At 48.0% G+C, this 27,900-nt stretch overlaps 1 protein-coding gene across 1 annotated transcript; it reads left to right on the forward strand.

Annotated features, from left to right (window-relative positions):
• The first annotated feature begins 795 nt into the window (after nt 1-795).
• On the forward strand, nt 796-27,817 carry HID1 (HID1 domain containing). The gene is made up of 19 exons (XM_068209542.1): nt 796-1,002; nt 8,013-8,162; nt 10,467-10,637; nt 13,340-13,453; nt 15,084-15,190; nt 15,666-15,782; nt 16,521-16,743; nt 17,148-17,204; nt 17,297-17,437; nt 17,826-17,916; nt 18,543-18,694; nt 19,884-19,962; nt 20,574-20,738; nt 21,856-22,083; nt 22,569-22,702; nt 24,175-24,255; nt 24,639-24,730; nt 25,045-25,203; nt 25,669-27,817. Exons 1-19 carry the CDS (start codon nt 937-939, stop codon nt 25,730-25,732), a joined length of 2,391 nt encoding a protein of 796 aa, XP_068065643.1. The 5' UTR covers nt 796-936; the 3' UTR covers nt 25,733-27,817.
• Nucleotides 27,818-27,900: the final 83 nt, after the last annotated feature.

Below are 27,900 nucleotides of genomic sequence, written 5' to 3' on the forward strand. Positions count from 1 at the left end.
GCAGAAAACAGCGACGGTGGCTTCAAAGGCAACAATGAATGCCTTCAAACAGCTGTTTTGAGGTGTTCAGTGAGTGCCAAATCCTGAATTCGCAGCACCCAGCGTTATAAAACATCCTTTCCTTGTGTGTGGGTGGAATTTCATTAGGGTTAATGGGACACCACATGCAATGAGCTCCTCATAAGGTACTCAAACAGGGTCTGTGTTATAAGTGTGTTTGTTCCTGGCTCCTTTCAACCCAGGGCTAGGGACAGACTGGAGCTGGCTGTTGTCCTGGCATCCTGCTTGCACCTCTGGATCATCTGGGCTTGGGACCAGGCTCTGAGAGCGGCCGCTGATGGCTTGACAGAGTTGTCACTGGGCTTGTGCCCGAGCCTGGCAAAGAAGCTTCAGGGGACAAAGGCTGCGGGCAGAGGAGTGGGAAAAAGGGCAAGAAAGGGGAAGAGCGGTGACATGAGAGCAGAGGAACTTGATGCAGGGATAAGGCAAAGGATGGAGCAGAAGAGAAGGGCTGTAAAGGAAAGCGCAGAGCAGAGAAGGCGGAGGGAGCGTAGGCAGGAGGGGATAGCGAAGAAGGAGAAATGAGAAAAGCCGTGCTCTGCCGTGAGTGGAGACGAGGCAGGGTCCGTGGGGAGCAAAGTGTGGGAGGGAAGGGGCTGCCAGAGGGGGAGCGAGAGCGAAAGGGTGAAGTGGCGGACGGACGACAGGCGGAGGTGGGAAAAGAGGGGAGGCGGCGGGGCGGGATGTAGGGATGGAGAGCTGGCGGAGGAGGAGCCTCGGGCGGAGACGGGGGAGGGCCGGGACCGGCGAGCCCCGGTTTGACAGGAGGAGGGAGGGAGGCAGCGGGAGCCGCCGGCGCGGGCACGGGGATGGCGTCAGCGGCGGCCCGAGGAGCGGCGGCGTGAGGGGACAGCCCTGCCCGGCCCTGCCCGCACCATGGGCAGCGCCGACTCCAAGCTCAACTTCAGGAAGGCGGTGATCCAGCTCACCACCAAGACCCAGGTGAGGGCCGCCATCTCGGGCGGGGGGCGAGGGGGCCCGCGCCATCTCGGGAACCGCCGCCCCGAGGAGCCCCTCACACCTGGCCCTGCCCGAGACGCCGCCGGCGCTCCCGTGCGCAGTCCCCGAGCGGCTCCCTGCGTGTGGGGCCGAGGCTGGGGGACCCGCGGGGCCGGGGCTGCAGTCACGGCCGGCCCCGGCCAGGTTCTCCCAGCGAGGCCGTGCCCGAAGGCCGGGGGCCGGTGGGGCTCAGGCCAGGCTGCGCCCATCACCGTGTCACCGGCCTGTGGAGGGCCACTGCCAGACGTGGCCGGGCCCTGTCACCGCCTCTGGTGACATTGTGCCTTGCTGAACAGCGTCTTGTGCTAACAGAGCAGACGCTGCTGTCATAAGGGATGTCCACAGCTCCTAATGTATTCCGCTTGCTGGTTTACATCACACGGTTTGCCACTGCTCCCTTTTCTGTATCCTTTCCCCCACCCCCGCGCATAATGGGTGGAGAACCTTGCCCTGTTTTTAGGTAATATCTGATGGAAAGGGCTGTTGGGCAGCTGTGCTGTTGGCAGCAGAGATTTCCATCTCTGACCTGTGAATTAATACTTTATTTCTGCAGGCTGAGGTGGAGAAGGAGTTAAGTGAAAGGGCTGTGTGAAGGGAGGCTCGCTGTCTAGAGGTCTAACATATGTTGTGCCTGTCCTGGGAGCTTACTTGATTTTTGTTTTAAGTGAAGTGCCCAGTAGCAGCAGCACACTGGCAGAATATTAGTAGCCTGTCCTTCTGTCTAAGGAGCAGAGGGATTTTGCTCTATTGAGAAGTCACATCTCTTGTTCTTCTGAGCTACAATGGAGAACAGCTGTTATGATCCACCTTTAGAAGTAAGGCAATAACAGCTGCTAAGAAAACGTGGGGGTGATGGCAGAAAGATAGTTAATGTTAAGGAATGAATTAACATGAAAAGGGTATGGACGTAAAGGGTGGTAGGAGGAAATCTGAAAACTCAAGAGACAGAGGCTACTACTGGGAATTGAATTATAGATGCATAAGGCTGTGGAAGAGACTGGAAAAAACATGTTTATACTTTCTAAAGCAGTATCACATTTATCTGCATTGGTAAAGAATGGCTTTTGTGAATATATTCTTAAAAGCCACTAGTTGTGAGTGCAGGTAAAGAGAGAAGTGGGAGAATTAATGTTTAAGGGATTCTTCCAAAGTCTCTGCTGCATGCCAAACAGTTCATAGTATCCTCAGCTTCGAGCTGTCCTTCCTTTGTGGGGAAATGTGCTTATAAAGTGAGATTGAGGGGTGGTAAATCAGGCCTACAGGGCTCTGCCCAGTCTGCTGTTCACAAAGAAAATCTTGTGAGGCAATCCCTTGGATCAACAGCCCAGGCAAGAGCGCTGCCCTCCCCTGGTTTATCGGCCTGTGTAAGGGAAGAAGGTTCACTGGGGCCTGGAATAAAAAGGAAGGAGTAAAAGCTTCATTCTTGGCTGGATTCATTTCACGTCTCGGTGATCTAGGTGAGACTGACTGCATGTGGAAAAGGGTGGGGTGTTGGCACTCCCATATTTACATTCTGTAGAAGGGCACCAGTGTTTGCTTGTGCAGAACGCGTGACTGGGCTCTCCTGGAGCCTTCTGATCTCTTACCAGCAGCAAAACCTCCTCGTCCGTGAGATCCTGGACCCAAAACCAGGCTGCAGTAATGGACAGAGCCAAATCCTTCCAAGCTATTGGTTCACAACATGCTTTGCTGCCTCAGCAGCCTGTCTCTGTTTTGCAGCCTTCTCCTCTGACATTAGGGAGCTGGACAAAGAGATTTTCATCAAATCATCTGTAACGGGAAACTCTGAGCTCAGAATGCACTGTGAGGACTTCCTAAGGCTCTGGTGGGAAGAAGTGGTTGAGCCAAAGTCACTGTTCATTCATTGGTGAAGGTTTAGAGTTGGCATAGAAGTTAATTTTTCTTAAAAATAAGTTTTTATAATCTCCAGGCTTTTCTTAATTAAAAAACGAGTGTTCCCATGTGAGCATTAAAAAAAAAAAAAGTAAATAAATCTGTAAGGAACATAATACTTGAATGCTTACAAGCACACGTGGAGCCCAAAACTTGAAAGTGGAACTAAGTCTGGACGCAAATGGAATTGACTTAATTGATTTTTTAACTGCCAAAGAGAAACTCTAAAGGTGTAAGAAAAAGAAAAATCATTTCAGAATTATTTCAGTGATTAAAAAGGGCAGTATTACCAGAAGGAAGAAATTAACTTATGCTACAGATGTATATTTATAGTCACACATGGAGAAATGGTCTTTAGGATTTTTATATGATATGTATATATTATATTACCCTGCACACATTATACTGGTAGGGCCCATCCCTTTGATAATAAAACAGATGTGCTTCATAATAGAGAATGTGTGAGCCCTCCCAGATTGCCCATAAAAGTGCTGCCTATTTAACAGATGAAGGGAACATGGATTGTGGATATGACAGTTCATCAGGGCTGGTCAATTGCAGGTCTGGGAGCTTTAACTGCTGGGGAACTACCTTTTCTTTTCCCAATCAGTTGGGGTTCCTGCCAGCAACCAGCCGGAAGAAAAGAAATTTTGATCTTGTGTACAAGCTTGTTAGATTTTAATGGGAGCTATGCCTCTGCTTTTAAAGAGATAGGAAGAATCAAACATGAGGGACAAACCCCAGTCCTTTCCTTTTCCGTGATGTGGAAATCCAGGAGTACAATGGGCTGTTAGCTTGGATCTGATAAAAGCACATTTTGTGCTTGGAGAAAGGTTGGTCCCTGGCAGACCATGTCTTAAAATATTCAAGCTTGATTCAGCTGTCCAAGAGTCTCAGGTTGATCAAAAGCAAAGTTGTCTTAAAAGCAAAGTTGTAACTAACACTTCACACAGTTGACTTTTGTTCTGTCTTTCCCTGCCAGACTTCTACAAATCCCATTTTCCAGTTTGCTTTGCAACACTGTTTCTGCTGTGAGAGCAGAGAATTGGTGATAGAATTGAAGTTTCATTTGTTGACTGCAAAGATCCTATAGAAAAAAATTATTATTGTTCTGAAGCCTGTGTAGAGGTGCTGTCCTTGGCTGGAGGGATAAAATCTTAGTAGTTATTTATATTTAGAATAAGTCTGTCCACAGGCTTTCCTTTTGTACAGTGGCTCAGAAACAGGTGACACAAAGATGTGTGAATTGCCTCAAACTAATCCCTGGTCCTGCAGGGTTTCCTGATCAAAAGCTCAGTCAGGTGCTGCGTGAATGGTGATTACACACCACAGTTGTGCCACATTTGGGGTGGAAAGGAGCAACTGCTGTAACATGACCTGAGCTTGTGCAGCACTGGCTGGAAACGTGGGGCAGGGACGAGGGACTTGCTCTGCTGTTGAGCCCAAGAAAAAAGAGAGCCCTTGCTCCAAAGGATTGCTGCCATAGCTGGGGGATGCTTAGTTGGCATGTTGGCAAGAAGAAAAATGAGAACACACTGAGCAAGGCTAGTGGCTGCTTGTCCCTTGGTTCTCTGCTGATGATCTACAGCAATCTTAGAATTAGTTTTAGGACAGTCCTCCACTGAGGGCTTGTTGGAGGAATTGTTAGGAAGGGACATTTGTTTTAAGTCATAAGCGCAGAGAGCTCTTGGTTGGGAGGAGGTACAAACACACACACACAGGCTGCCAGAGTTTGTGAGGAGCTGTGTCTAAAAGAGAAAGTGAAGGTGGTGCTGGTGTCAGGCTGAGGACAGTAACAAATAGGCGAGACTGTGCTTTGGGAGCTTTTCCTGGTTTTAGGACATGGTCAGGCCCTCTCTGTTTTCCTGTTTCCTGTGAGGTATCCTGTTTGTCTGGGGATTGCCTGCTCAGGCTGTAATTCTCTGCTCAGTAACTGGCATGAGGCTTGCAAACCGAATGTCTTCCTTTCCTAACTTCTGCAGCGTGTGTGTGGTGTGCTTCAAAGAATCTGAAACACAACATTTACAACTAGTAGAAAACAAAGAATGGAGGTGTCCAGAATGACTGGTTTTACCTTTGTTTAGCCAGTGTGCAGGTGAGAGGTCTTAATTGAAGGCAGGAGTCTCCCTCCTTGCCTGCTCTGTCACACCACCTTGGATCTGCCCACTGTGTCCTCAGCAACACTCTGCTCTCCAGTTACTTCACCCCTGTGGTGTGGAGCTTGGCGTGGGCATCACAGTCTCTCTCTGCCCGTCAGCTCTGTACCTTCAGCAGCCTCTGCCATGAGATGTGTGTGAGTCAGGAGGTTCCTTTGCTCTCCAGATGTGCCAGTTGTGTTTCCAGAGTAGAGTCAAGCTACTGATTCCTCAATTCTTACCCTCATTGCTCTGCTGGTGCAGAGCTGATTGTCTGCACTGTGCCGGAGGAACATTAGGCTCTTTCTTGCCTGTGCTGAGGATTCAGCTCCTCATGTGCTCTTTGACTGAAGCACTGTCAAGGCTAGGAGTGCTCTGGGATTTGTGATTGCAGTGTGTGCTGTACCAACACTTGTACCTAAATCTTGACATTTCCAAATGAAGATATCCCTGGCTGGTGAACAAGGCTGATCTAGGTCTCTGTATTTCTCTTCTCTGTGAGGCTGGATACAGTTTGTTGAATGAGCTCAGCTGAGGAAATGGATATGTAGATCTCCAGAGATGCTGCATGCAGAAAACAATCAGCTTAAAAACAGCCAGTAATGTTCTGTCAAGGAGATGAATATTATGTGGATTGAGTAGCTTCATGATGCCAGGCTGGTAATTAAAACAGGGGGGCAGTGGGGATGTGAGTGACTCAGTACTGCATCCATGTCCCAGGATTGTACACGGGATACCATCTGTTGATGAAGAGCTGACTTGCTGCAGCTATTAAAAATGCAAGGTACTGGTGTTTTAGTGTTATCTGGTTGCCTACATGGCAGCGGAGACTTGAACACTGCTGTACGTCCAACACTGCAGCTCAGGGAATTGCCCCCATGCTTCCCTGCTCCGTGTTGGGCTGCCATCTGTAAAACACAGGCTGTGTTCAACCTCTGAGGAGGCCTCAGGCTAGTGGGAAGTAAAGGGATCAGTGTCTACTAGAGGGAAATGGTTTTCTGCTCCCCCTCTGGATGAGAGTGAAGGCATTATTTATGCATGATGCCCAATTAGCAGCAATTGCTGCTTGCTGTTGTCAGTGGGAGTGGCTGTGTGGCAGGCAGCCAGGATGTACATGTGGCAGTTCTACATGAGGTTGTGGTGTGTGGTTTGAAATGAGGTGCAGGATTTGTAGGGTATTTCATGCATTACGTAGATCAGATTTCCAAATACTTGGCTCTTTTTGAGGAGTACAATTAGAGATGAGATGTGCAAAATAGCTTTCCTTCCATTTAAGCATTTCATGCCCAGGTTACAAAGAGCTCAGCTCTTTCACGTGCTCAGCTGAAAGCCAGGCTGTGAATATTGGTTTGGATTGTTCCTACAGATCCCTTCTAGGAGCTGTGGTCTTGAACCATTTGGGAAAAGTTGCTCTTCCCTTGGGAAGAAGTTTGGTGGGGTCTTGCTTTGGTGTCCAGGTGAAAAAAAAATTAGGTTTTCAACACTAGGGCTGAGTTTAATAAGATGTCTGAACACACAGGGTTTTTTTTCTGGTTTTGTGTTTAAAGACTGGGGAGTTGCTTGGGCTGGTTCATTGTATGACTGGAAGGACTAGGACCAGCAGCACTGAAGCATTAAGGCAAAGAGCTGCAGGGCAATAACCTGCTGTACCAGTCTGAGGTGGCTGGCCCCTCTCACTTTTTGGCCTGCGGTGGTGGTGACACATCACATGCCCTTGGGCTGGGGCTGTTAGTTCAGGAGGTGACAGCAAACAGGGCAAACAGCAGCACTTCTGTGTCAGAGTTGTGAATGACCTATTCTCCCCCAAGTGGCATCTGAGCTGCATTTAGACACAGCATAGAGCTGGACAAATTTTCTGCCTTCTACAGCAGATCTGAGAGTGGGCAGGACTTGTTTAAATTAAACACACAGTCATATTTTTTCCCCTTTCATATCTGACATGCAAGACCCACCCAATGGTGCTGATTATTGCCCTTAGCGAGCGCTACTGTTTGCTCTGGAGCTGGTGCTGGTCGCAGGCAGGAGGCTCCTCCTTGCCCAAGCCAAGGGCTGGGACTGCTCATGTGAGCAGCTCTTCTGACCTGCCAAGCATGCCCACACCATGGCTGGTGAAACTCCTGGGAAAGCTCACATTTTCCTCTTCTGACTGCAATCATGGATCCATCTCTTTCACACTGCTTGTCATAAACAGGCATGTATTTATCCTGCCCCTGTAGCTGGACCCCTGGATGGGATGAGCACTTGCAGCTGTGTTTGGGCAGTGCCTATCTCTTGGCAAGTATTAGCAGAAAATGTAGTGGAAAGAGGCTGGGCTGGGTTGGGGGCTGAGCTTCTGAGACCAGAGGTTTGAAATGGATTGTTTTCTTTGGTCTCCTTCTTCCATCTCCTCTTTGAATGGCACACTTAGTGCTTTTTAAGAACAAAGCCTTGGCAGCGACCAGCTGCACTGAGTCGAGTTCTCTATAAATATTTGATTCAGAAAGATCAATTGCATTTTATCTATGCTTTGAGGTCTGTCAGTTCCGTGGGTCTGTTCATGCCCTAATGAGATGTCCCTGATTACTTCCTCGAGATTTTGGTTACAACAGAAGTAATTCCAGTGCACACTCAGGGCTTCCTTGACTTGCTCTGAAGGTGGCAGAGTGCACAAGGAGAGCCTGGCCCATGTGCAGTGGTGAAGATCTTGGATTACTGGCAGCAGTTGCAGACAAGCACAAAGCCTTCTGTATGTCTGAAGGAATGTTCAGTTTGGGAGATAAATCATCCAAAGCCCTGGAAACAGAGGCTAACATATAAAACCAGTGCTAGTATGTTTTATTGAACCTCTTCTTGCCTCATCCCATCCCCAAGCCAGGCGTAATTGCTGATGATCGGATCGTATGGAATGGTAGTTCCACATCTATAACAACATTTGTCTCTCCACAGCCTGTGGAGGCCACGGATAATGCCTTTTGGGACCAGTTCTGGGCAGACACAGCCACTTCAGTGCAGGATGTCTTTGCTCTTGTACCAGCTGCAGAGATCCGAGCAGTGAGAGAAGAATCGCCTTCAAATTTGGCAACTTTGTGTTACAAGGTAAGTTTGGTGCTGTTTTATTCCTTGGAGCTGTGCTAGCAGGGGTGTCCCTGGATCAACACCACTGTGGTTTCCAAGGGATAACAGGTATCTTGTGCTGCACAATGTGCTTGCTTGTCCCGTCTCCTCCTGAGGGTAATTCTCAACGTTCCTCTCATAGGTTAGCACAGACCATAGCTGTGCTATGGTGTTTGATCAGTTTGGAGCCTTTTTCATCTTATCCCCTTCCTGTGTTTCACTCTGTCCTCTTGGGTCTTACCTGCTCTATAAGCTGCTTCTTGCTAAGGGGACTTTGTAGCAAGGCTGAATATTTGTGGTGAGGCTGAAACATCCTGTTCCTTGTCTGTACCTAATTGTACCTCACCATGCACCAGTCTAGCTTCAAGCTGAGAGATCCCAGAGGGATGTGCAGACTGTCACTGTGCAAATGCCTGGATAAAGTTTGAGGAAGATCTTAAGACTTTTCCTCATTCTGCTGTGATAACGGAACATTCCTGATGCTGCTTCTGCTGTTATCACGTCCTTGTATGGAGCACAGGGACATTGACCAGCATTTCCTACCCTGACAGGTTTGGCAAATTGTCAAGCTGGTGAGCAACAGCCTGAGACTTACTCTGCCTGGGAAAGTGCAGGTGTTAACAATGCTCCTGATTTGAGCCATGCCAAGACTAGCCTTGAATTTGTAGTTGAAAACATTTGGAATGGCACTTTTCCAGTTTTAAATAGTTGCTGCCATCCTATTTTTCTTTCCTCCTCTGCAATATATGAATGAGACTTACTGAATCATAGTGAAGGTACCTCTGACTGTGAATTGCAGACAGATGCATGTAGAGGATTCTTGAGAAAAAATACAAACATGAGGAAAACTGCAATGTTTTTTCCCTGGTATTGGCTTCTGGCAATGAGCAGTTTGGGAGTTGAGAAGGGCTTAGAAGATCTGTAACCCCTTTGACTCTGTGTCTTCGTTCTTCCAAAACCAAGACTAAAATGTGATCTCTTCTCCCTACTGGAAACAGGTGTGTTGGGAGGCCTTGTCACTGCAGGACTGTTTATGCATGAGCCGTAGATCGTGGGATGTCAGTGTCATAGGAGCCCACTCCAGCAGCGCTTTTGCCAGTCTGAGAGCCCTGACTTGTGCCATGTGCAATGTGCCACTGGACTTAGCAGTACTGTGTGTTTGTGAAGAAATGTCATTTACAGTCATGGTTGGAGATTCAGGCTGTGCAGTCATAAGTGTGCCTGAAGAAATCGTTCAGCTCAGCTAGTGTGTGACAGGCTGGGTCAAACAGCACTTAAATACCCATTAATGCAGTGACGCAGGCTGGCAGAGTCAGTGACCCAGGCAGTCTGCCATGAAAATAAGCAGGGACACATGACCTCATGAATTAAAAAGCAGCAAGGTGAATCCTTGTTGAATGTTTTGGCTTTCATTTCCCCTCTGTTTCTCCTTGGGATCAGGCAGTAAGAGCAAGTGGGGGCAGCTGTGGAGGGAAGAGACTGCTTTTTTCTATCTGTGGGTAAAACCTCCTTTCACTGCCTCCTGTGGCTGTAGTTGCTGCCTGGTGAGACCCACATCTATTCTGAAAAGCCCAGTGACCCTCCACTGGCAGTTGCAGCAGCCACTGGATGGGCTACAGAGTCTCGGCCCAGATGGTCTTTCCAGAGCAGCAGTCCTGTTCACTGAGGCACTGGGGAAACCTGGGCTATTACCCTCTTCTGCAGCAAGACCTTGACAGATGCTGCTGGAGGCTGTATCCCTACACATAACACAGGCAGCAGCTTAGCTGCCACCTCCTGAGTCAGGAGAGGTCCCTACTGTAATCACACAGACAGAACTGTCAGACTGTGTGTTTCTGTGTGATCATCCCCTGCCAGCGCCTCACTCGATGCAGCACGGTGCTGCTGCCTTGGTCCTTCCTGCCTGCATCTCATGTACTTGCTGCAGCTGATTAATCTCATCTGCCCTTTGCAGTGCATGGTGTCATGGAACAGTGCTGGAAGGAGCCTTCTGGTGCTTTGGCTCTCTGTCTCACGTGGCACCACACATGTGCTGCATGGATTAGCCCTGGCATTTGAGGTCTCTTGCAGTGGAACAGCAGAAATTCAAGAAGGTCTGTTTAAAATCATTAACCCTGTTTTTTACAGAGTTTCAAACAGCAACTGTGCCATTAAACTGAGAACAAATGGACTTCCAAGAACTGTTTATAAGCCTGTGTGAGGGTATCACTAGCAGGACCACCCTGCCTAGCTCTTGCTAACTTGTGCCCAGGCTAATGCTGCCTTCCTTGGTTTTGTTTCCTTCAGGCTGTGGAGAAGCTGGTGCAGGGAGCAGAGAGTGGCTGCCACACGGAGAAGGAAAGACAAATTGTCTTGAACTGCTGTCGACTCCTCACCCGTATCCTGCCTTACATCTTTGAGGACCCAGACTGGAGAGGTTTCTTTTGGTCAACTGTCCCTGGGGCTGGCCGAGGAGGGGTCTGTCTCTTGTCACTTATTCTTCTTTCTGGAGGGTGATGGGGAGGCTGCAGTGAGGAGACACCATGTGTATTTGGGGGCAACTTTATTCCAGTTATTTCTATGTGGTCAGAAATTAGGTGTCACTTTCTAAATTCTTTCCCTTCCTTTGGTTCTTGCTGCTTCTTCTGGATGTTTCACTTGTGTGTGTAGCTGTAGAAGAGCACTGATATGTGAGGAAAAGCTTCTCCAGTACAACTGGAGGTATGACTCTTAGTGAATATGAGAGCTGTACTGAAGGCTGTATGACTTACTTAGACTGAAATGTCCTTGTTCCATTAATTACAGTTGATTTAAGTTTCAAATCAAAATGTGACAGGGTGTTGTTTGCACTGATTTTACAATGTCACATTTATAAGTGAACAGTGCCAGAGAAGCTCTTGGCATCATGACTCAATACCCTGCTTATGAGCTGAGTGATACAGTTTTAGCCAGGGGCCTAACCTGGGAGATGAAGCCCGCAGCTGAGCAAGAGTGGTTAAAGAGTGGTTCTCTTTCTGGCTCTGTCAATGAAATACATAACTCTGGGGAGTATCTCAGCCTCCCCACATTTCTTTGTCTGGAGGGCAAGCACAATAGTGCTCTTTTGCATCTCTCAGAGGAATGGGGTGAAAGTGCTTTAACATCTTCTGCAAATAGGAGGAATAGCAGCACTGAGAGCACAACTGAGTTATACCAGGAGTATGTATTTGCCTGCTTCCTGCCTCAGCAGGTGCTCTTTGCATAGGGAGCCCTCTCCTATGAGTTTCTGATCTGCAGGTCTGTGTGAAGTACTGTGGTGAAGGTCTGTACTGAAGTATGTGGTTCTCCTGAGTCTAAGTGCAGTGCAGTGTCTTTGGGGACAGTTATGAAGGGTTGGAAGTGGTTGTTACAGTTTAAACTGGTACCTCTTGTTGTCTCTGCCTGTCACCTCTAATCTGCTTTTACCTGAGGGCACATCAAAAGGAAGTTTTAGGTGATGAAAAGGGAAGTCTTTGCTAGTCTTGCTTTGTGATTTGTGCGGTTGGGAGGTTGGTGGTTGTCAGTCCTTTCATCCCTGCAGGGGCCAGGGAGTGCTGGAGAGGCTTAACAATGGAGGAATTTGTTTTGGGAAGGAGCATGCAGGGGAGCCTGGTGATCTGATCCAGCCAGGCTGCTGTTACTCCTGTTTTTCCACTTTGTTCAGCACCTAGAAAAGAGTTTCTCAGCCTCAGAGTGGTGGAGTCACCCCAAGGTGATCCAGCCTAGTCCATGTGTACTGTGTTGGGGAACCCTCCTGAGTGTGGGTGGAGCTGTTGTGGTTTGGTGTGCTCAATCATTTAACCACGTGCATTTAACCTGTAAGGCTGGGATAACAAATACATCCCTGAGGTGTCAGGGAAGCTGGGATCACATCTAGTCTGGGGCAACAGCTTTGCTGTCTGGTGGCTGATTTCTGTCTGGGAACTGAAGATGATGGTATGCCTGGACTCTTAGTAAATCTCTCTGTGATTATCCTTCACCTGCTTCATGGTGGAGTGATGGATGGCAGGGCTTCCTGGAGCCATGGCTCTTCCCTCCTCTATGGGAGTCTGTATTGTGTTCAGATCTACTGGTTTGTTGTGTGTCACCATTTTGGATATGATGGTACCTGCAGCCTGCAGGGACATTTTTTCTGGCAGTTGAGATACTCTTAGTAAAGATCACTCTTGGAAAAGAAATCCCCTTAGACACTAATGGTTGTCATTTCACCTCTGACTGTGAGCACAAGTCAAAGCATCTTCACTGGCTCCATCCATCCTCTCTGGGCCTGTTCTTACATCCGGGCTCTTTTTGTGGTATCCTCCCTGCTGTCACCAAGACAGATCCAGAGCCACACAGACCATTATCTCCATAGCTGCCTGCTGTGATTGAAGAGCTGTGTCTTGTGCTCAGGCTGACAGAGGCCTGGCTGAGGTAGATAAGCTCCTGCCATTCCTGCTCTCTGCCTTTCCCTCCAGCACCGGTGTGTGGTGGGAAGGCCTCCCAGGCAGGATGCTCTTTGACAGGCAGGATCTGGCAAGGTTTCCCGTGGCAACAGCTGCAGAGGAGTAGCCATGCGTGCTTGGAGAGATTCTTTGAATGCTGGAGATGGCACAATCCTCTCTACTGTTGTGCTCGCTCTGCCGTGGCAGGCTGGGGCAGCCCCTTGCCTGATGCACACAGCCTCACCCTGTTCTGTCACCTCCAGTTTTGGGCAGCCCATGCAGAAAGAACTTTGAGGGGTTTTATACCTTATTGCTGCTGGATGGCTTCTCCCTGTTGCTGTCTCCATGCACCATCCAAATCACCCTCCTTTATGAATGTAAAACCCTCTTCTCTGTCAATGCTTCTCTTTCCTTTTGTCTTCAGTAAGCCAAACCACATAGCAAGGCGTACCCAGTGCTACTCTTCTTTTTCCCTGACATCTCCAGGCCTTTGTCTGCTCAGTTTGCTGTCATTAAAGAGCTTGTTCCTGTTCAGTCATCACCATCCGGGGGAAAATTTCTTTCCTGTAGTCTGGGTTTTTGTTGCTTTGTTCCTTTTGTTCCCTCCTGTTCCTGTGTAATGTCTTGCCTCCCTGTGTGTTTTTGGGGAGTGTATCTTCTTGTGCTGTGACATACTGGTGTTACTGTGTGCTCTTTGCTCACCCTGAACTGACAATGCTCTCCTGTTTGTCACTTCAGGGAGATGAAGATGATGAAAATGCCCGGCCACTGGCCGAGTCCTTGCTCCTTGCTGTCACAGATCTGCTCTTTTGTCCTGACTTCACTGTGCAGAGCCACCGGAGGAGCACGGTGGTGAGTTGGAAGCTGAATCATGAGATTATGTGCATAGAGGCAGATTAGCTGCATGGTGGGGGGGACCCTGGGAAACCCCAGCAGCTTCCTACTAGCCTGCAGCAGGAAAACACAGATTTGCTGAGCTTGACCCCACAGTGAGTAATATTGATCATCACTTTGGGTTCATGGTATGGTGTTTGTGCCTTCTAAAACAGATGTTCTGGGGAGGAGTCTCAAATGGAGTGGCTGGCAACTACCCCCACACTACAGCTTACCCCTCAGGAAGAGGTGGTTGTGCTGGCAAACAGTTGCTCTTCTGTTGTTTCCAGCAGAGCGGAGACCTTTAGCACCTTGTTCCTCTCTCTGGCAGTTCCGTGCATTCCAGGGCAGGAAGCAGCTGTTTGCCTGCTCACATGTGCTGTGATCTGAATGAGTAGATGGCCTGTGTCTTTCCACCTCTTCTCCCTCTTTGTATCGTGGTAGCAAAGACATTTAAATATGTTCTGATCCTTGTGGTGACTGTCTGTACCTCAGAGGAGTTTCCTGAAGCAGGGATATCCTACCAGGTGTGCTAAGAACAGAGAACAGATTGTGGTGCATCTTCCTCCTTCTTTCTCCCTGCAAGTGACTCTCATGTTTTTTGTAGGCTCAGTCTATTAAAAAAAAAACAACAACAAAAAAAAACCAAACAGTGCTCCTTTTTGGGATAGATCTGACACAAACTAAAAATGAGCATGCTAAACCATGGTGTGTTTGATGGCTGCAAAATTCTGTGACAAATCTGAATACTAAATTGATTGCTTGGGGTTTCTGAGTAGTAGAAAGAGAGTTGTAATCTGTCATCTGGGGCTCAAGGGGCAAGGCTGGATCAGAGCTACCCATGTGCTATGATAAGTGGTTCTGAAAGAGATGGACTTCCTGTCCAGTGCTGTCACCTGGGATGGATTGCACAAATCAGGGTGAGAATGGGTTTTCCTGGGAGAGCCTCCCCCCACCACCTGCACCTGTGATTTTTCCCTTGGCAGCAGCCAGACTGGTTTTTCAGGATTCTGGGCAACTGGAATTAGACACTGAGATTGTGAAAGATTTATGTTTCTTGCTGCTGGCTGCCCGTCTGCTGCCTGCAGCCTCTGTAGTCTTTGCTGAGCTGACTTTTCCTCTCTGGGCTTGGTCTGACTGCAGCTTAAGAGCAGAGATGGGTACCACCATCTTATGTTCATGGCAGAGCAGCATGTGGCCCCAGACATACAGGTCATGGTGGCTGTTGGCTGAAGTACCACTGAGTAAAGAGGAAGAACTGAGACAATGGGCAACGGAGACACAGGACTGACCCATACTCCCACTGAAGTCGGCCCTAAAATTACGGCTGGAAATGTGGGCTCCCTCCATCATGCTCAGTACTTTTATCTCTGTGTTTTATCCCTTGCTTGCAAAGGCTGAGCTCTTTGAAGACATCAGCACCTGCTTTTTCAGGCCTGGGTGGGGGGGTGCTTTTGTACAGTTCAACTGGGTGAACTGTGTCTGGGTGCTTCTCTGCTGTTTTGTTTTTTTTTTCCTAGAGAGAGAGGCTGAACTGCCTTGGATGCGCCACCATTGCTGCCAGTCTGGCTCCTGCCTTCTGTGACTCAACCTCTTGTTTCTCCCACAGGACACAGCAGAAGATATCCACTCCATTGACAGCTGTGAGTACATCTGGGAGGCAGGAGTGGGCTTTGCTCATTCTCCACAGCCCAACTACATCCATGACTTGAACAGGTAAGAGCTTCTGCAAAGGCAGAATGGAAAGAAACTGGGCTCAGGAGAGGGAGATCTGGGGGAGATGAGCTCTCTTTGCCTCCTTGAGCATCCATGATTCCCCAGGAGCTTTCTGCTTGCTCCTTTCTGAGGTAACAGGACTGGCAACACAGCAAAAAACCCAGCTGACCTTTTGAGTAGCTTTTTGTAGTATAAGGTGGGAGTCAGACTCTCTGCAGCAGGAACTGGGTAAACACTGCTGTTCTGGAAATGCCAAGGAGCTCTGTACTGGATTTCTTTTTTTGTAAGGCAGCAATTCTGTTTAGTTTTGTGCCAGTGACAGAAGTATGGCTTAGGAAATGAAATGGGCTTAGCTCTCCCTCAGAAGGACTTTCTAGACGGGGCTGAGCCTTCTTTACGTGTTGTTGTGGTGATTGTGCCTCCTATGACCAGTCCCTGCTCCTGAATGGCTCCAGGCCTTTACTTCTCATTCCAGGACAGAGCTGCTGAAGCTGCTGCTGACCTGTTTCTCTGAGGCCATGTATCTGCCTCCCTCCTCAGACAGCAGCAACACCAACCCCTGGGTACAGTTTTTCTGCTCTACAGAGAACAGGTGAGAGTAAAGGGTGGGGGCCTGGGTGCCAGGGGAAGAAATATCTTCAAATCTGTTCCATGGAGTGTTTTGGTAATGGGTAACCATAGGACTTGTTACCTCCAACATCCAGGGACTGTTCTTTTGCTTTGTCCCTGTCTCATGTACACCCCATTAGTATTTCTGCTTAGTGGGAAGTGTTCCTCAGCAGCGAAAGGAGAGTCTGAGCATGGTACCACTGGAGTTTGCTCCAGGACTGATCCCTGGCCTGTGGGAAATGGCAGGTCCCGTTCCCTGCTGTAGACCCTGTTCCCTTGGGAAGGGGATGTGGTGTTGGTGGCGGATGAATGCCGCCCTCTAGTGACATTGTACCTCTGGGAATTCCAGCTCCTCAGGTGGCGCTCACTCGCTGTAGGGGAGTACAAACCTGGCTGGAGGCTGAAGAAATATAGTTTTGTCTTTCCAGAGGCTAGAGAGCTTTGACGTCCTTTCTCGTTTTCACATTTTGCACATGACTCCTCTGGGAGCCCACGTGGCCTTTTCCACCTCCCCTCCCCTCTCAGCTGTAGTCCAGGAGCCCAGCTGGGAGCTCAGCTCTTGGGTCTGAGCTGCTCAGTTGTGGACTGTTGTCACAGGTTAGAGAAAATGATTGTGTTTTTTCATGGTCCCAGGCTCCTGGGGAGAGATATGCCTGTCCCTCTCCAAAGCAGTGCCTTTTGTTTTCTGCTGCTGCCTTCTGAGAGCATTTTCTCTCCTCAGACATGCACTCCCACTCTTCACCTCGCTCCTGAATGTCGTCTGTGCCTACGACCCCGTGGGTTACGGGATTCCTTACAATCACCTGCTTTTCTCTGACTACCGTGAGCCGCTGGTGGAGGAGGCAGCCCAGGTGCTGATTGTCACCTTGGACTATGACAGCTCCACCAGTTCAAGTCCCACTGTGGATGGCACAACCACTGGCACAGCCATGGATGATGTGGATGTGAGTGATACTGGAATCTGTATTTGCTGCTCTCCTGAACTCACTGGGGTCCTCTCACACCAGCTTGTATTGAATCTTGAGCTGTAGGACACAGCACTGCTTGTTGAGTAGCACTGCTGCTCCCCTTGCAGTCTGCTCTCTCTGTTCCAATCCTGCTTCAGTCCTGTGGTCACTAAAGACCTATATATGACCAAAATTCTAGATTATGATCACTGACTTAAATCAGAAGCATGTATGTGAAAAGCCCCTGACTTTACTATTCCATGCAGTGCTCTGTCTCTTTGCATTTAAAACTGGATTATTCAGAGCAGAAAGCTGAAGTGAGAAACATTGGTGGTTATACTTCAACTTCCTGAATATACCTTCTTGCCAGTAAGCATTTCCCTCCTTTTCTTTGAACGCAGCCTCCTGGACCAGACAATCTGTTTGTGAATTACCTCTCAAGGATACACCGGGAGGAGGTAACATACTCCCATCCTGTACTGCTCCCTGATTTCATGCTGATTGCATTAGCCCTGGGCCCACCACTGTCTCTTTCCTGATCTGTTGGCAGGATTTCCAGTTCATCCTGAAAGGAGTGGCTCGCTTGTTATCAAACCCGCTGGTCCAGACCTACCTGCCAAACTCTGCCAAGAAGATACAATTCCATCAGGAACTCCTTGTCCTCTTCTGGAAACTCTGTGACTTCAACAAGGTGTGGATCTACTTCTTGTTGAGCTTCTCCCCAGCTTGGCTGTTGTGACTCTGGCTGGACCAAGCCCTAGTGAAGGGCTGTGGTGGGTAGTTGGCAGTGGCTCTGGGGTGCTGTGCTCATCAGCCCCACTGATGCAGGGGCTGGGGGTCTGGCTGTAGAGACAGCCTGGGAGAGGGGCTGCAGCTCCTGAAGGTCTGTGCTGGAAGCAGGTTCTGCAGCAGATATTATAGTAACTCTACTAGTAACACTGGAGTTGATGAGGTAGTGCATACACAAGCCTTTCTAATGTCCTTGAGAGATTAATTAACTTGAGACTGCCTGTCCTGAGTCCTGTGGATGGTGCAGGGTATATGCTTATCATAGTCTGAAATCCTCCCTTTTCTTCCAGAAATTCCTCTTCTTTGTGCTGAAGAGCAGCGATGTTCTGGACATTCTTGTCCCAATCTTGTATTTTCTCAATGATGCCAGAGCAGACCAGTGTAAGTTGGTTATTTTCAATATTTGGAACAATTTATGCTTGACAGTTGAGCTAGAATGTTTTTGAGATGCTTCCTCCCTACCAGTTGACAGCATCTTGAATGCATGTTCCTGACCTTCTACAGACATGGAGTGGAGTCCAGTTAATTGGGTTTTAATGTTTGTAAGAGGCTAGAAGCAGGACACCATCTATCCTGCAATACAGGGAAGGGAGAGCCTTCCTTCCATTTTGAGTCCTCTTGATTAAAATTGTGTCCCTAATACATTGAAGAGGGAAAAATGAGCAATCTGCTCTTGCTATGGGAGTAAATCAGGCATAACTCCATCATTGTGTAGTGGAGAGAAGTAGTCAGATCTTTACTACTATGACGATGGGTTTACATTAAGAACATAATGAAGAAAAGCCTCCAAGACTTAACACTGATAAAACTTAACACAGATGTGCTTGGGAAGGACACTGGTACTGACTATGGAGGGAGCTCTGTGTGGGATGTCCCTTATCAGGATGGTTTAGTCTGTGCAGGTTTTTATCAGTCCCATAGTGTTTCTCCTCTCTCCTCACTGCCCCTCACAGAATTCCACTGGCCTCACTGTGACATGTTTTTCTGTTGTTTTTTTCTCCTTGCAGCACGAGTGGGCTTGATGCACATTGGGGTCTTTATCCTCCTGCTCCTCAGTGGGGAGCGTAACTTTGGGGTGCGACTGAACAAGCCGTATTCTGTACGAGTGCCTATGGACATCCCTGTCTTCACAGGGACACATGCAGATCTGCTCATCATAGTGAGTACAGTTACAGCACTTCTTGAACCCTCCTAGCTCCACAAATAATTGTCCACCTTCCATATACTCACCCTCCCTAGACTGGAAGCCTACCGAATAGCTAGGAAGTGTGGGGGATGCACACTGTTAACCTGAGGTGATGTGTCTGGCAAGGTGCATATGCATGAGGTGCAATTCCATCTGCATGATATGATCCCAAAGAACAGGACTCCTTATGGTGCTGCACTGCTGTCATGAGGAGGTGGGTGCATGCCCTCTACTCTACTGCTAGGGAAGGCAGGAGATCTGGCTCTGTCCCAGGCAACCAGAGGTGTGTGGAGCACATCTGTCAGTGGGGACAACAGTGATACCAAGCTCAGCCCTACAACTTTGGGTTGCTGCAAGTTCCACTGACCTTTCAGTCTGCCCACAACACTGCCTATGAGCAGCTGTGTGCTTTGCAATACAAGCCTCATGTGCTTCCCTTCTGTCATGTTCTCATTTGCCAGAGAAGAAGTTGTCAGCAGCTTCTGATAAACCTCCAAGAGGAGATTCCTATTAAAAGGAGTAGGAAGAAACCTGCCCACCATAACTGCTCTTGATGCCATGTGTTTTGCTCTTGCATTCCATTAATCTCAGATCATCTCTTTGTTTTAATTATGCTTAGGACTTCTCTGCAGACATGCCAGCTAAAGGTGGGAAGGTCAAGATTGCAAATGTCTGAACGGTTACAAGGCACTTGAATCTTTCCATGTCTGAGGATATAGTTAAAATAGGACAAACATTTGAGTTAGAAATCTGCACTAAAATCAAATGTAAAATTATTAGTTCTGTGGCATTTCAAGTAGCTATCATAAAGGTTCAGAGTCAAAGTCTATTGGAGGTGAAGATGTCTCTGCTTCCTGGTGGTTTAGTTTTGTCCCAGGCTGCCTGAACATTGTTGAACAGCTCACAGTCAGTTTCTGTTTGCGGTGTTGTAGGGCCCTAGTCACGTTCCCAAAGGATTCCTTGTAGATGAAAGCTTGTACTCCTGGAGCGCAAGTCTGCAGTGAGAGCAGCCTTCCCCACCTGTGTAATTGTGGAGTGTGCAGGGCCCTGCCTAGGAAGGAATGGTGTCAGGAAGCGATGAATGTGGGGGTGGCACTGGTTTTGGTTGAGAGGGTGCTTTCAGTAAGGTGCTACGTTGCTCAAGAGCTCCTTCCTTCCACAGGTCTTTCACAAGATCATCACCAGCGGGCACCAGCGGCTGCAGCCCCTCTTTGACTGCCTGCTCACCATCGTGGTGAACGGTGAGCACCGTGTGGGGGGGAAAACCACAGCCCACAGTGCTCCCACTCCCCTCTCCCCGTGCCCCTACCTGTGTTCCCTAACACTGGCCAGTGCCTGCTGCTGGAGGGCACTAGCCAGTGCAAATAAGATCTGCCTGCATGGTCAGATGGGGCAGAAAGAGGGACAGCAGAGTCCTGGAGCTCCCTTGGGGTGGCAACAGGACATTTGCCAGCAGGTCTGGTGAGGGTAGTTGGCAGTACTATCCCTTTCCAGCAGGGAGTGTCACCTCCTCACGGTGGCGGTGCTTCCCTTTGGACATAGTGAGTGCCCAGGTGGCTCCAGTTGTGAAGCTTTTCAGGAGACACAGCAGACGTGCTGTTATTAGTGTAAGACTAAACAAAACCCTCTAATAGCACCAGTGCTTCATTTTACTAGGCAATATCTCTGTTTCATTTGTTTTGTATTTGGAAATGTTTCTGTGGAACTGTTTGGCTCAGCTATTCCATGAGGCTTTCTCAGAAGTGCAAGGGTGGACAGGTCATAAAAGCAACATGGTGTATTAGTGGTATATTTTTCAGAATATCTACACCTTGGTTCTTTCTCTAGTTTTTATTTGCTTTGCCTTCCACAGTGTCTCCATACCTGAAGTCTCTCTCCATGGTGGCTGCTAACAAGTTACTACATCTCTTGGAGGCTTTTTCCACCACCTGGTTCCTATTCTCTGCTGTCCAGAACCATCATCTTGTTTTCTTCTTGCTGGAAGTTTTCAACAACATCATTCAGTATCAGTTTGATGGTAACAGACTGCTTTATTTAGTGGGTTTGCACTAGTTTAGTCCAAGAGAATGTCAGATGGAAGTTCAGAGGAAGTCCAAGGAGATGAGAGGAGGTGAGAAGCGTAGAAATGAGCTACATAGGACTGAGAAATTGGGTTAGTAGATAATCAGCATTAGGTCCTGGCACAGGCAAATTTGGTTAGAACAAAATGAGATGGCAGCTAATTATTAGCATAACCTCAGCCCTCCTGCAGAAGGTGAGATGCACAGAGAGGAAAAGAAACATAAAGTGAGTGTGCAACATGTAAGTTGTGACTGGCTGGATGTTGCTGTGAAAGTGCTTATGTTGCTCAGCAATATAGGTGATGGGACAAAACAACTTTCAAGTGCCTCTCAGTTCTGCTTTGACAGGTCTCTGGGGGCTGAAGACCAAACCACCTCATCCAAAGAAAGTTCTGATATTTGCTAGTTTCCAGGAAATGCCTTATGCTTTCCCTGTTAATAGCATGGCAGTCTTTTACCTAATAAATAATAAAGTAAGGTCCCTAACCTGGTCAAAATTTAGTCTTTTGCTTTAAACTTGCAAATCGAGAACGGCCATTCTGTTCCCTGATGGGAATCTTGCATGTGGCAATTGCCAAATCCAAAAGCAGCCTTTGTGGGTGTAATTTGTGTTTTGTATTAGAGGATGGTTTCATTCTGTTCTGTGCCATCTTGCAGGCAGTAAGAATTGTGGCCTTTTGGCTTTGCTATTTCAGGCCTGTGTCTCCTCAAATTAAATGCCTTGATTTGTTTTGTGAGTTCTTTTGAAGATGGAAGAAAGTTGAACCGTGGCTAGTAACCTTTTCTTCCAAAATAGATGCTAATATGTGGTTTAAACTGTCCTTTTTCTTCTCAGCTGTTTGAATATACCTCACCAAGCCATTTCTTGTTAGCTTTCCAGCCTAGGAAGGATTTCACTGAATTTTCTGTACTGCTTTGTAAGGAATAAGAGGATATTGAGCTCTGCTCTTTCTTCCCTGCGCCACTGCCTTTGGGGTGGGAGCAGTCAGGCTTTGTGTATCCAGCGAGCTGTGCTGGGTTGGCAGAGCTCTTTGAGCCTTACTTCTCTGCTTGTTTTATTGCTGTGATTCCCAGGGAACTCCAATTTGGTCTATGCTGTTATCCGCAAGCGAAATGTCTTTCACCAGCTGGCCAACCTGCCCACGGACTCCCAGTCCATCCAGAAGGGGCTGCAGCGCAAGAAGAAAACCCCTGAACCCATTTCTCGCACCAACTCCCAGGACGGGGTCTCCATGGAAGGGTCACGTCCTGCTGCCCCTGCTGAGCCAGGGACGCTGAAGACCAGTCTGGTGGCTACTCCAGGTGAGCTTTAGTTTACCTTTGGGACAGGAGAGGTTTGTTTTCTCTGTGGGATATAGTGTGGACTCACCCTTTCACTGGGTGTGGAGAGATTAAGAGTTTACATTTGTGAATAACTTAACTGCCTTTCAGTCTGAGTTTCAGATCAGTTGGCCCAAGCTGATCACAAACAAACTGCCTTGAGTTTCTGTCCTCTCAGACTTAGTGTCCACATGACCATTTGTCTTAATCTTGACCTGTTGCCTCAGGTTAGTTCTATCCATGTGAACCTGTGTTCCTCCTCCTCCTCAGGGAGCATTTTCGTAGAGAAAAAGTCCTTTGGGTTTGTGAAACCAAAGCTAAATCTTGCTTCTCCTGTTGAAAGGGGAGCTTTTCCAATAGCAGCAGAGACACAGGGTGTCTGTGCATAGTGGGGCAGAGTAGAGCCCTCTGCTTTTAAACATATTAAATTAACTTGTGTTTCTGAGCTTTTCCTCTTTTGAACACAGGGATTGACAAGCTCACGGAGAAGTCACAGGTGTCAGAGGATGGAACCATGCGTTCACTGGAGCCTGAGGCTTCCCAACTGTCACCAGAGGGAAACCCACCTGCAGCCCTGAGTGATGGGGAGCCCTGGAGTGGGGTAAGGCCAGACACTGGTGTACAGGGAAGGTCTAGGTGTGAAGTGAACAAAAATGAGGGTTTAGAAGAGGAGGTCTGTTGGCCCATTGAAGAAAGGCATCGCGTTAAAGGCAGTATGCACACGTGCAGGGTGCTGGGACACAACGTGGTTCAGAAGGGCTGTTGCATCATCTTGGGTGTTTCATGTTTGTGCTATGGCACAAGAGCTGGAGCACTTGAGTGAACATGAAGACTGTGACAGAGCAGTGAGTGCAGAATTGCCAGAGGATGTCCATGGAACCTCCTCATCCTGATGTTTCCAACTCAAGTTCTTACTGCTGCTTCTTTTTCATCTCCCTTGGGATGGAGAGCTCTACCAGAATCTTTTAGCTGGCTGGTGCTGTGAACATTGTGTTCCCATGAAGGCTGGGCTGAGGTGCTGCCCTCAGAGTGGCCTTGAATAAATTGGAATGTACAGAAATCCCAAATAGTCCAGGACCAATTTTACTTACCCTTCCTGGCCTTGCCTGGTACCAGGTGAAGCCTGTGGCCAGCGAGATATCTTAAACACACAATTAATTATGTTGTCATTAAATGAGATCTTGACTGAGAACTTCTGGAAGGTTTTCTTCTTCCAGCAGCCCATGAAACATAATCACGAGGCTTTCCATTTGTGTCCAGCAGCTGGCTCAAGCTGTTTCCCAGCCAGAAAAGCACTAGCACAGCTCTACCTCAAGCTGGCTGTTTCTGGTTGTGGAGGTGACGAGTGAATGAGTCCATTCATGTGGAGGTGCAGGATGGCTGTTGGAAGGAACTGCTGTGCCCATTTTTTTTTTTGTAGAAAAGTCAGCTCTGTGCTGTAGCAGTGAATGGTCAGGGAGCATTGCTAAAGGAAAAAGCCTCTCTGCTTTCACCTTGTGCAGAGATTTACAGTGATTTTAGAGGGTTATTTCCTTCCCTCCTTCCCACCATGAATATGGAAAACTAGGTTGAGTGTGTCATTCCTCAAGAGGCAAGAGTTATTAGATACGAGTTGCTGGGAGCCTACCCTTGGAAAAATGTGATTTAAGATATTCCAGAATGGGCACAAAAAATCCCAGAGATACTCAGGAGACAGAGGCTGAAAAATCTGTGGCCCTCAGCTATTTAATCTCTGTGCCAAAAGAAAGAAGCATGAACAGAATCTTGTCAGTCCTGTTTTAACTCTGCCACTGTGGATTGTTCCAGCAGAGTGTCAACGGTGGTGACTGGAGCTGTGACCTTCCACAGGGTCCTCCAACTTCATCAATATTGCCATTCTCTGGGTCAGAGCACATGGGTTTGGTGAATGGAGGTCAGGTGGATTTGACATGTTCTAGAGACAGGCTGAATTGTCTTTCCCAGTAGCGATCTAGAAAATCTGGGGAGTATATCAGCAGAAAATGGATTGTATTTCTTACTCTTAAGTGTGATTTGCATTTGTTTTTATTTTTTAAAAATAATGTTTATTGATAGGAGGCGTCACATTCCCAGCGGGAACGAAGGCGTCTTTCTAGTGCATCCTCCAGTGGACAGTGGACTCCAACTCCTGACTGGGTAAGGACATCTGGATGGAGGAAATAAATAATGAGAGAGTCGTGGCAGAAATGCCTCATACTCCCTGCCCCTTCCCTGCCATCAGAGGCTTTCCCAGAGCAGCACTTCCTCACAGGCACTTCAGGTCAAAGCTTCAGAAGTTTAATTTACTGACATCTGAAAATAAATATTTTATTTACCTGTTTCAAACCAATGCCCCACTGGTCTTATTGGGTGCCTCATAATTCTAGTGCTCCAGGTTTTATTGTATTGCTCCTGTGCACGCAGTCCACCCACCATCTTTGGGATTACTGTATACTTCATTTGTTGCAGAGATTGTGGAGACAGCTGTAAAAACCTGCTAATGCAGTGTACTGATTTCCCTGCTATTTCCCTACCTACAGGTGATGTCTTGGAAGTCAAAGCTTCCCCTGCAGACAATCATGCGGCTCTTACAGGTGCTGGTCCCTCAGGTGGAGAAGATCTGCATTGACAAGTAAGGAGATTTTTGAAAAGGAAGTACTGTGTGGTATTTAAGGAGGTTGGCAGAGTTTGAATTTGGAGGCCCTCTAAAGGAAACCTTGTAAAGTTTAATTGAAAGCATCCTGGGCTCAGCAGAGTTTTTACTTTCCTTGCCAAACATCTTGTTTGTCTGATCCCTTCTCCACTCTATTTACAGAGGAGAGGAGGTGTGTTCTCCTGGGCCATGGCTCAGTATCTGTATTTGTTTAGGCTGGTCCTTCCTGCTGCAGCACTTTTGGAGGTGTCTGTGGGACATGCTAAGGATGTTCCTGGTCTGTATCTTGGCAGGGGTCTCACGGATGAGTCGGAGATCCTGAAGTTCCTGCAGCATGGCACCTTGGTGGGGCTGCTGCCAGTGCCTCACCCCATCCTCATCCGCAAGTACCAGGCAAACTCGGGCACTGCCATGTGGTTCCGCACCTACATGTGGGGAGTTATTTATTTGAGGTAAGGCAGCTGGGTGCAGCCTGGCTTGGTCTTTTCCAGACTTTTGGGAGGCCTACAGAGAGAATTGCATGCACTCGGCCAGCCCTGGGTTTTCTCATATTTACAGGGTAGAAAGATGTTGTTCCCTTGGAAGAGACTGGGGTGTATCAGCTGCTCCAAAACTTTGAGTGGATGACATGAAGGACATTGTTCTGAGAGTGCTGCTTGTTTGGGAACAGGCAGCAGCAGGGAATAGAAAAGCTGCCCAGAGGGTCTGGTGCAGAGATTTTATGCGAAACTCTGGCTTTGTGGGGTGTTGTAGATACTGTCATCCCTGTAGGGTGCATTGTCTCTCAGCCAGTGATTTCCTTTTTATGCAAAGCTGAAGGCACGCTGTGCAGCCAGCTCCTGTAATTGTGGCTGTGAGATTTGAATTCTATGTAACTGGCCACAGGGAATAAAGTGGCTCTTGTCTTTCTCTCTCAGGAACGTGGATCCCCCGATCTGGTATGACACAGATGTTAAGCTGTTTGAAATTCAACGGGTCTGAAGAGAGCACTTACCTCTACTGAGAGAAATACACTGGATCTAAGGACTGTGGCGTGCTGCTTCATCACAGCTATTCCTGCATTTCACATCCAGCTGAGAGACCAAAAGGACAATCACTTCATTTACCTCCCTGTCATTTAAAGCTTTAATCGGGACATGCTTGGGCATCCCTCCCCCCAGCTCACTTCTTTTCCCTCACCCTTCACCACGAATCTTGAGTTAAAGATATCTAAGGGATTGTCCATTGTTGTGGTTGCACTAGAAGTGAGACTGTTCTTAGCTCCTCTGTTACTCTTTTGCTTCAGGATGTGGTTTGGAAACCAATCTGACCCTGTCCTTGCCCTGGTCAGAGTCAGCATTTAATTGAAAAAGACTAGCTGTAAATTGGATGCAAAGGGAGAAGCTGCTATTCCTGCAGGAGAGAGGGTTTGGAAACTGCAGTTACTTCCATGTAGCTCCCTAAAGTTTCCAGGGCATCCCTTCTGGCTGCAGGTGTCTCCCTGGTGTCTCAGTTGCATAGAGGGAAGTCTTTCCCACCTGAATGAAAGGAGAAGATGTTGAAGGAAAACTTTGTGTCTCAGTTCTGAATCTCTCTAGTCCTTTCCTGGAAAGCTGGTTGAGAAGTTTTGTTGGTGTGGCTCAGAAGTTTTTCCTTGGCTTCCAGGCCCAGCAGCCTGTCCTTCATGGTGGTCTGTTGCAAAGGAGCCTGTCTTACTTTTAAAGGTCTTCTTTAATCCATGTGAGCACACAGGGAGGAAGGGACTGGCTCAGTGAGAGCAAGGAGAAGGGACCTGACTTAAACTCTTTTAAGTCTTCTCCCACTGGCTGAAAGGACACCGTCACCTGGGTTTGAAAGGAACCATATCCTTCCATCTTTGCCTGGCAGGCTGATGCAATGCAGGGAGCAGAAGGGTCTTTTGCACACTACTGTTAAGGCAAGGGTTTGAGGGAGGCACTCAGGGAAGTTCTAGGAGGAATTTGGAAGTTGTAGGAGGAAAAGCATCTCCATGTCAGTAGGGAGTGGAGAGTGCTGAGGCAAAGTTTAATTCTTCAGGGCATTTTGCTTATTGACCAAGTTATTGGATCTTGAATGTATTGGGTCCCAAGCACATGTAAATTTTGGGAAGCCAGAATGGAAATTGGTGGGAGATCCGCTGTTGCTGGCTTGGTTCAGCATTGTGGGGTTACTCATTGGTGACTGGGGACACCCTGGGGTTTGAGTCAAATTTTATGCTCTGCTGGGAGGGGCTGCTGTCTTAGACCCACGTGGTCTTTCGGCAATGAAATGTGAGGCGTCCTGTCATGAACAGACCTTTCCATCAAAGCATAATCCTTGGTGCTCTTTTATTCAGGCTCCTGGGAGGATTGCTGGCTGTGAGCTGTTTGCCACAGGTTAGACCCAGTGGCATCACTGCATGGAAACAGGTCTGTCACATTAAGTACAGGGACAGTGTGACACACACTGGTGGCCTGAGCTTTGCAGCTGCAGTGGTAACAGCATGACCATTGTCTCCCAGAGAGCTGCTCCAGTGTGCTGCTGGCTCCCACTGGCCTGTAGTCTGGTGGTTTCCTCCTCTGGGCACTGAAAGAAAATGGAGTGCCAGGCCAGTAGAAAGTGAAATAAAATTGAAATGGTTTTCTGAAGGATAAAAAATATGTGAAATAGAGAGAGGTTATTCCCCCACCTGCCTCCCATCTCCAACCCACTTTGCCACCCAGCACTACTCCCATCCTGACCCCGCCTCTGTTCAGGTGTAAACAGGGTGAGGGCTCTGTTTCACTTGGAGAATCTCATGTACAAGAATGTGATTTGGGGGGGCCAGACTCTGTATGGCACTCGCACCTCACAGCTGGAACGGGGCCTCCTGTGTCCCGCGTGCTTTGCCTCTTCCCTCCCATGGATCTGCTGGTTCTCATGATCTCTTCCGTCCTCTCTTTTCTGCTTTGTTTCTTTGTGAGTTCCTCTGGAAGCCTTTTTGTTTGTTTCTTGGTGTTTGGAGTCTTGATCCTTGTTCTGTGGAAATCAACTTGCACTGTAAACTCTTTGCTTACTTACGGACAGAAAGATAAAGATTAACTGAAACATTCACTTGGGTACTTTTTTTTTCTCCTTCCACAGAGGGAGGTTTATAATCTTGTTTGTCTTATGTTGAGGTGATTTGTGCCACT

Source organism: Anomalospiza imberbis, chromosome 19, assembly GCF_031753505.1.
Source record: "Anomalospiza imberbis isolate Cuckoo-Finch-1a 21T00152 chromosome 19, ASM3175350v1, whole genome shotgun sequence".
Classification (NCBI taxonomy): Eukaryota; Metazoa; Chordata; class Aves; order Passeriformes; family Viduidae; genus Anomalospiza; species Anomalospiza imberbis.